The following is a 9053-nucleotide window of genomic DNA, read 5'->3' as shown; positions in this document are numbered from 1 at the left end:
GCTGGAATAAGATGTTGAAGTATTGTTGTAAAGTCACCAGACTTCCTGTACATATTTCAATGGTTAACGTTTCCTTTAAATTAGCATCTACACCACTCTCTTCTTTGAGTTATCACCAACGTCTAACCTGGAACTCAGTGCCTGGCTATGACCGCTTCTGTCCAAAGTAACAAGCTTCCATCAATGATATTTTCAACAATTGCCATCCGAAGTTATTTAAAGTTTTTATTTTGTTTACATTAATTTTTTGCCGCCTTTTCAACCAATGGGTATTTCTACTATTATACTACTTTTCTGCCTTTTGTTTGCAATTTGCTATAAAAGAAGGATAGGCTAAATATAATTTATATTTGGTTTTCTTTTGTTCTGATAATAAACCTTACTTTTATATTGAAGCAAGCTTTCTTTCTTTCTTTTTTTTTTTTAATTCATAATATGATTATAAAAAAAAACGAAAAAAATTGTATTTTTGAGTTAATTTTTTAGTTTTAGGTTGCAATTTTTAAAAATATTCTCATTAAGAGTTGTAGTAAGGCGCTGTTAGATATGAGATTATATAAAATTTGATAACTCAATAATTTAAAATCCTATGAATGCTCGCTTTATGCTCACTCAAAATTGAATTCGCCACTAGAGGGATACTATTACTTATCTCATGAAGTTATTCTTGTTAGGCAGTGCGATTCCCCTAATACATAACAATTATAAATGTTTTTTGTTTCATTTTCTTAAGAGTAAATATTTGTATTCAATATGAATAAGAATGGAAAATATTTATTATAACTAAGCATCGAAGTCCATTGTTTAGGATTCTATTATATATTTATAGAAGCCCCCCAAAGCAAGGATTTCAATACTATAGGTTATTTATTTCTCCACGAGGAACACGCACACACGTGAGGATGCAAAATCCATTGTATATAGGAACCGTGAGCAGGCATAGGCATTAGTATTGCTTTGTTTGAAATACCATTCTTACATTTCCTGTGGAAGGTAACGTGCTTTTTTAGAACGTTTTCGCTTTATTATTATCATTTGCATTGTTTTAATGTATTTCTAGAATTCTCCCTCTCGAATCAATAATTTTAGTGTGACTTTTTAAATATAAATAAATTTAAGGAATTTTTTTCGCCCCATTTCAGGTGTTTGTCGTGGTATCTCTGTTTATAATGGAGTTATACTTGTTACGTACTCTCATGCAGGAAAGTACTCGTTGATCAATCTTTCTTCTAAACCCTTAGCTCTACCCGCGTTCTTGACGCGAGCACCACGCCTGCTGCGCGTTGTTCTCTCGTCCAATCAGCACTCGACGAGAGTTCATGCGTAGATGATGTTGACTACGGACCCTCGTTTCACTTAGGTGCACTGTAATCCGTGAATTACTGAGGCTGTTTACGCTCGGCGTCTGCAGAACAGCCCAGTTTGTTTACTATGGTCCGTACGTCCTGAGGACCAGTTGAACTACCTCGCTTCCCCTCCTAACTTCCCTTTACCTTTCATCAGCTTGGCCGTCTTCCTTCATATTTACTATTTTACTTGCCTTTCATCTTTCTATAGTACGGTAACACCAGCATTGTAATAATGGCCGACGACAAGAAATACTCTGAGTCACTACTAGACGAACAGCAGGGAACAAAGGTGGAAGGTCAAAATAATGTTGTGAAGCAAGATGACGATGTCGTTTGTCTTAAGCCAAAGATGGGACTTATGAATGGCATTACAGTTATAGTTGGCAGTATAATTGGCTCTGGCATTTTTGTTTCTCCGAAGGGAGTTTTAAAGGGAACAGGGAGTGTTGGAATGTCGCTTGTGGTGTGGGTGGTATCTGGTATCTTCTCTATGGTCGGTGCTTACTGTTATGCCGAGTTAGGATGCATGATCACCAAGACTGGAGCTGACTATGCGTATATTATGGAATCTTTCGGACCTTTTGTTGCATTTCTTCGTTTGTGGGTGGAATGCATGATTGTACGACCATGTTCCCAAGCTATTGTAGCCCTCACCTTCTCTTTTTATGTCATGAGACCTATGTATCCTGACTGTGATCCGCCTGATGAGGCCGTTCGCTTCCTGGCTTGTCTCTGCATATGTAAGTCATGTTCATTCACTGTGTATGTTATTCTGTAGCAATACTAAAACAAATTGGTTGGATGTTTGTATTGGTGTGTAAGGAAGAGAGAAATCAGATGAATATTTTTTTCCCTCAATGTTTGTTACAATTGAAAAAAAAAAGTTTTAAATTACTTTTACTTCTAAAAATGATATTAGTCAATGAATTCTTTTTTTTTTTTTTTAGCGAGTTGCCTTTTGGTATCGATCTCATTGAAATAATGATATCGAACTGGGCTGATAAATCTACCGCATAATTCTACTGTGCACGCATATTCTTTGTTATTACAGCTGTTCGGCATTAGTCTGCTGTGACCATTTTTTTTTCAACGACTGCTGTTTGCCAACACTTGAGTAATGTTCTTGGCTGCAGATTATGTGTTCTTTGGCAACTGCGGTGCATGAGCAAAAAATAAAGATGATGAAGTTGAAGTGAACAGCCGTTAAGTCATATACCTACATTTTGTTTTAAAATTTTTGAATGAATTCATCCTGTGGGTTAGGTAGGTATGTTGCAAACCATGGCTACGTCCTGGGTCCATATCCGTTTCTCCTTCTTTTTTTTTTCCCTGACGCAAGGCTCTGCTAGAATACAGTCAATTCAATAACAGTTTGACAGTTTTATTTCTTTATAAAATACAAATGATATTATATTTTGTAGACTAGAGCTATATAAAATCTATTTTATTTTCTATTTATATTCCTTAACATTAAAATTTCTTAAACAATTCCTTGATATTTAGAACGTTATGCCTCTTGAAAAGAAAAAAAAAATTACTTCGTCCCTGCTAAGCTGTGTTAATCTATTTACATGAAATTGGAATGTTGTTACTTAGAGTTTATGTTATTTAAGGAGTAAAGCCAATCTGGATGTCAAAGAGGAGTCTCCGCCTTACAATGAAGAGACCGTGAACTTGAACCCACCGTGACGACTCTGAATATGTTTGATTGGTAGATGATTTTCATTGCGTGGTGTGACATGACATGACAGTCGTCACCACTACCTGCTTACTGGACGCCCGAAGGATCAGAAAAAAAAATCATGTTCGAAACACACAATTGAGCAGATGTGTTGTTCATTTGTTTGGATCAAAAAATCTATTGATAATTAAGAATATAAGTCCAAGAGATTTGAGAGTTATCATTTCTGCAGAAAGACAGACAGACACACACCTTAAGCTCTCTGTGTGGTATTATCACCAGTATACTTCCTGATCAACAGGAAGCAGACGTGAAATAAAAGGAAAATCATTCGCATGCTTAGAAGTAGTGTGGCCACATTTGTTTTGCTTTATACGATCATCAAGCGACTGATTTTAAAATGGAGCTATAAAAGTCTAATACTTGTTTGAAGAAATCTTTTGCATTAAAACTATTCCACTTTCTGAAGTCTGTATTATAGAAAACAAAAATAAATTCCATGATGATACTTTTTCATATATTTAAAATATACAAGCAGAGCTACTGCAACAACACTATTATGAAATATGTTACATCTCGGCAACTTGTTGAGTTTTTAGGTATTTGTTCATTTATTTATTTTATATGAAACTCACCTCTGAATGGTTTTGTACATCTGTCGCACATTTACTAGCATGAATGGCCTAAGGGTTAGATAATCCAATTTTCCTGTTCTAGAGCACAAATAGAACTTTTTCAAGCCACTTCAGGTGTCCACTAAGCAAGTTGGTGGTTGTGATTTCACACACAAGGAGATGAAAATCGTCTTAAGACTTAAAGACTTTTACATATCACAGTGGGATTTGAATTTACAACCTGTTGGACAGGTTGACAGTAGATACATTATCCACTCGGTCAACAGGGACTTTTTAAAATTTTTTTTTTTAAGAATTTACAGTTCTATTACAAGTATCACTTTTTAGGATGCTTTTGACTCCATCCGAAATGCGTCGTAGCATATGAATTCTCAATTAAATATTAAATATTATTATTTTTAATTAGCACCTTATCGCTGGCAGTCTACTCATTAAAGATTTTTTTTGAAAATCGTACTTAAGAAAAATTGGAAACATAGGTATATTTTAAAGCCAGTTCTCCAGTAATTAGGGAGGTGATCTCACACTTGGTGATGTAATAACCCATAAATCTGAATCTTACATATAGATTTCTGGGTCAGTTTGACTGCCGTGAGAAAGGAAACCAGCTTCAAACTGATTTCAAAAGTCCTTGTAAGTATGGAAGGAGCACATCCAAAATGTGTTATTTTATCTATAAGTGATACATGAAATACTTGAAAGGAATCGACTTGAGTTCTATGGCAGTAGTGAAAAAGAAGAACATAAATGAAAATTACTAGTTATTGCCTCTTGAATTCATCTATCATCTATGACAATGTCTAGATTTGAAGCTTCTACGAGAGCCAAAATATTTAATTTTTAAAAAGTTTTGTAGTTTTCAAAATACCGTCCAAGACCAGTTTAAAACTGAGTGTATGTTAATTCCATATACTGACCGTGAAAACGGAAATTGTCTTTATTCCTTATCCCAAAGCAGATATATGGTCTCTCTCTCTCTCTCTCCAAATCTTTCTTAAATGATCCAATAAATAATATGTAAAGACAATAAGGTTGCTGCGGGCAATACCGTAACATTTTAATCCCTCCACGTGTACTATTACTGGTCAATAGGATACTTCTCATTTGACACATACAAAATTCGAATCCCATGTAAGACGCGAGAAAGTTTTCATGTTGTTTCAAGCGAAATAGAGAGCTAATCTGGGTTGGTGGTAGCGCGTGTTTTATCTTTTGCAAACAGGTCCTTAAATCCCAAATGAAATCACTGATACTGGCTTTAGCTTTCTGCTCTGATCTAAAATCATTAACCCGCACCTTGTCTTTTGAACACAGAAGATGATAATATAATGCGGAAGTTGTAGGTGAAGAGGAAAAACGGCTGTTATCTTTTCTATGAAAAATATTGGGAAGGAAGGGACAGCAGCATATTAAAGTTCAGCAAATTTCAAGGTCATGTTAGACTTCGGATCGTTTTTCTATCCGTTAAGCTTCTTTTAATATATTATTACTTAAGTATGTCGCCTCTTTAAGAATGCATCTTTTAATATGCACTCAACGCATATTAAAAGATAGGCGTTGAAATCCCGTATGGAATGTCAATAATCTTTAGTGGAAGTGGAAGGTCAGTTAGCCGATCTCATACCAGAGGTTCTTGCTGAAACTCTGGTTTTTCACAACCAGACAGGAGAATACATCCAATTTACGTATAAGAATATATATATATATATTTAGGTGTAGGGTTAACTATCTTATTTTTAGGATCCTGAAAATGGTTACTGAAGTCAATCGTTGTAGGGTCGTGAGCCTTAAAAGTCTGTATGCACCGCAGATTATTATTCAAATATATTGTTATGGGCATCTTTTCTATTTCATTACTTCCATATAACTATGGAAAGGAAATTTCTTCGTGATTGTGGATATAAAGTTTATTGTTTTACATAAAATGCAACAAAGGATGCTTAACTTTTTACCAATAATACATTAGCCATTTCAAAGTAATTACACACCAAATGTTTAATACGAGCCATTAAATCATAAATTTCGGTAATTTTGAATTAAACTTTTGGCCAAAAGTAAGTTTTTAACTTACTAAGTACGAAGGTACACTTGAAAGTATTCTTCTTATTATTATTTAATTATTTTAATATACGTTTTATTTGTTATGTATTGTTCATTTATTAAAACCTTGTATGCTTATCCATTTTGTTAAATTAGTTTAACAAAGTGATGGAGACTTGATCGCGTCAGCCGTTTTTGTCTGTTAGTAAGCGGAGTGTCATTTTTAAATTTTATTTTAACCTTGACAAAATACGAATTTCGGTAGCTACTTTCTTCTTCATTTGCTCGCTCTGTATATTAATCCTTTTTTCATTGATTGAAAATTCTATCTTATTTTGCTAATGAGAGAGAGAGAGAGAGAGAGAGAGAGAGAGGGATGACACATTCTTCCTGTCCTCTTTAATTAATAAACCGTGGAGTGCTCAGCATTCCAATCTTCAAGGTCATCTAACTTACATCAAAATGCCGATCTGCATGCTTATTCTGTGGATGGATGAAGGGGAGAAATGCTTGGGATTACGTCTGGGCGGTCTATGCCTTTTCATTCATTTTATTATATAATAAAATATAATAAATTTATAATACGATGTTAGTATTATAAATTTATTATATTTTATTATTGGTATTATATGTATATTTTTTTAATTGGTATTATTCAATCTAACTGATGTCACACAAGGAACAATATGAAAGGATTTCGAGTGTATGAAACAAAACAAAATCGTTCAAGGTCGAATGCTTCACTCGGCTATAGTATAGTAATCCTGATTAACAAATGCGCTATTAGAATTTCATGCTTTCTAATAGGCAGTAGATCCGCGACTTCAGGCTACTAGAAATTACTTTAAATTGCTTTAAAGTATACCTACTTTTAGTCGGGAAAGTCTGCAAAAGGTGTTACGGAGGTGAGGATATCTATAGAAGAAAGGCATGCAGTTTCACCTTTTTGTGACCAGCATATTAACATTAAAAGAATGAAAAAAAAAACTTTATACAAACAGAATTCAATTATTGATTTATTATATTATTTAAATAAATCAGTATTATTTTAAACAATTAATTTTAATAATTATTAAAATTATTAATAATTATTATTTTAAAATAATTAAATGACACCCTTTTATGGATTCATATCCGTGCCTACATTCGTACACTTCCTTCGTATACTTCAGATTAAGGTGGTGGCATTTTCTAGATATTTCTATGAACAGATACGTCAGAAGTTTCATCTAATTAATTCCTTCCCTTCTACCCTTAATCGGTTAAAACAGATAACTACTAGTCATCTGAATCGCTAAGATCACAGAAGAAAACTTTCTGTATTCGTTTAAATATCTCTGAGATAATTGTTGCACTTTCATGATTTTACATCCCTCTAATTTAGAAAAAAAAAAAAAAAACTCTTTCTCCAAATTGCTGTATTAAATTTCTAATAATTCTGCATGCCTCTCAGTAGCACACGATGACTCGAGTCATCGGCCTTTTTTTCTCCCCACCCCTACTCTCCCATCACATCCGGAGTGTTTTCAGTGGATATAGACCTTGTTTGTTAATCGGGAAGTTATATTGCTCTGATTTATTATAATATATTTATATTTGTGAACTGGAACTATTTCATTTGTAATAATGAAATTTTTTCCTGAGAAAGCTAATAGCTATATTTTTTTTACGAAAACCAGTGGTTTAGTAGAGGCCGTTTATTTATTTCTCTATTTTTTCGCTTCGATGTAATCTTGGAGGGGGAAAAAATACACTGCAATCGTAATACAGTGATTTTTAACTGCCACGCTTTACCAGGTGTCTTTCCGTTACTGGCCGGTGACCTCCAAACTGGTGTTTTTACAGCAGTTGGCGCAGTGCACATGTGCAGCGCGTGGAGCTTATCCCGGACGTGAAATGGAGTTATAACAGGAAGAGGCACAGTAGTAGTTACTATATTTCTTGTATTGGGTAAAGGATATTGCGAGGTAAAATTTATATGATGCAGAAGATATATTTAATGGTTATTGTTTTATAGTGGTTCGTGTTTGCCATTCATTCCGAGGCGCTTCCTACTGCAGTCCGGTTATTTAATGCATTTAATAGAATACTGCAAATTTCTTCGTCAAACTTTATGGAACACATCGATCAGTATATTCATCTATATACAGACACACACAGCCTCTAAAGGGGGGACGAAGATTTAAATATGTGGAATTCCCTTCAAATAAGAAGGCCATGGGAAGCCCACATGTTTAAACACGCTCATTTTTTTTTACATGTAACCCGGCTTCGCACTCCATCAATGACAACATATTTATTGATTTGTTATCGAAACGTATTTGATCAAATTGCAAGTTTTTTTTTTTTTTCAGTCACAACGAAGAAATTTAAAAGCAAACGTACATTGTAAAAAAAAAAAATCATTGCATTATAATCGGAAAAGACAAATTTACAATCCATGTTTTTTTATTATTATTATTATTAGCAGGAGACACTTCGGAGATTTAAATAAGGAGCTTGTAAATAAAATGAAAGGGGGGGGATGCTGGAGTCAGAATGAAAAATAAATATAAAACATTCCTACAAAAATTTGTTAAATATTGAAATATTTTATTTCAATTTTTAGGCCATCAAATTATTAGGAAATAAGGAAGTGAATGTCTGAAATAAGTCGTACGCATTTCATATCAATGAAAAATATCTTGCCTTGGAGAGAGAGAGAGAGAGAGAGAGAGAGAGAGAGAGAGAGAGAGAGAGAGAGAGAGATTGGTTCGGACGCAATGAAAAGATTAAATATATGCTACATCATGTCGCCAGTGGTGAAAAGAAAGACCAAAGTAGGAGAATAATAAACTTCAGATTTCTCTTCACAGCAAGAGGGAAAAGTGAATTATTGCATATAAGTTAAAACAACAACAGCAAAAAAAAAAAAAAAATTGGAGGACCACGAAAATCTGATGTTTAAAGAAGCGAAAATGGAACACATCTCGAACACATTCGGCAAATATCTGATGACCATTTCAGTTCTGAACCAACATGTTTGAGATGGAACTTCTTTCTACGAAAGGAATTGGAAGAAGAAATTCAACGAACTTTAATTTTTATGACCGAACGGAGTTTTCAATTGAAAACACCCCAAGAGTGATGCATGATTTTTAAGAAGGAACTGACTCAAATCTGCTCGAAGATCTCATTTTTAGATATTTTATTGTTTTCAAAATTGTCATGCAAATGAATCGTCGATTGTTCTTCCATTTACATCTGCGAGCTAATCTAATTTACATCTATCTCGTTCCAGCTATTTTACTTCATTGTCGCTGGCCTGAGTGGGTGACTAAATGGCTGTGTGACTAATACTGCATACTG

At 34.0% G+C, this 9053-nt stretch overlaps 1 protein-coding gene across 1 annotated transcript in view; it reads left to right on the top strand.

Moving 5' to 3' along the window:
- The first annotated feature begins 1089 nt into the window (after window positions 1-1089).
- The window catches only part of LOC150106479 (Y+L amino acid transporter 2-like), a 66616-nt gene continuing 58652 nt past the window's right edge, over window positions 1090-9053 (top strand). The window contains exon 1 of the mRNA XM_090393146.1: window positions 1090-2089. Within this exon, the coding sequence (XP_090249272.1) occupies window positions 1582-2089 (508 nt within the window). The 5' untranslated portion in view covers window positions 1090-1581. The remainder of the gene's footprint in view (window positions 2090-9053) is intronic.

This window comes from Typopeltis vanoorti, chromosome 5, assembly GCF_054136105.1.
Source record: "Typopeltis vanoorti isolate ZY-2024b chromosome 5, IOZ_Tvanoo_1.0, whole genome shotgun sequence".
NCBI lineage: Eukaryota > Metazoa > Arthropoda > Arachnida > Uropygi > Thelyphonidae > Typopeltis > Typopeltis vanoorti.
Note: the sequence above shows the minus strand (reverse complement) of the source record. Positions and strands in the feature narration are given on the sequence as shown.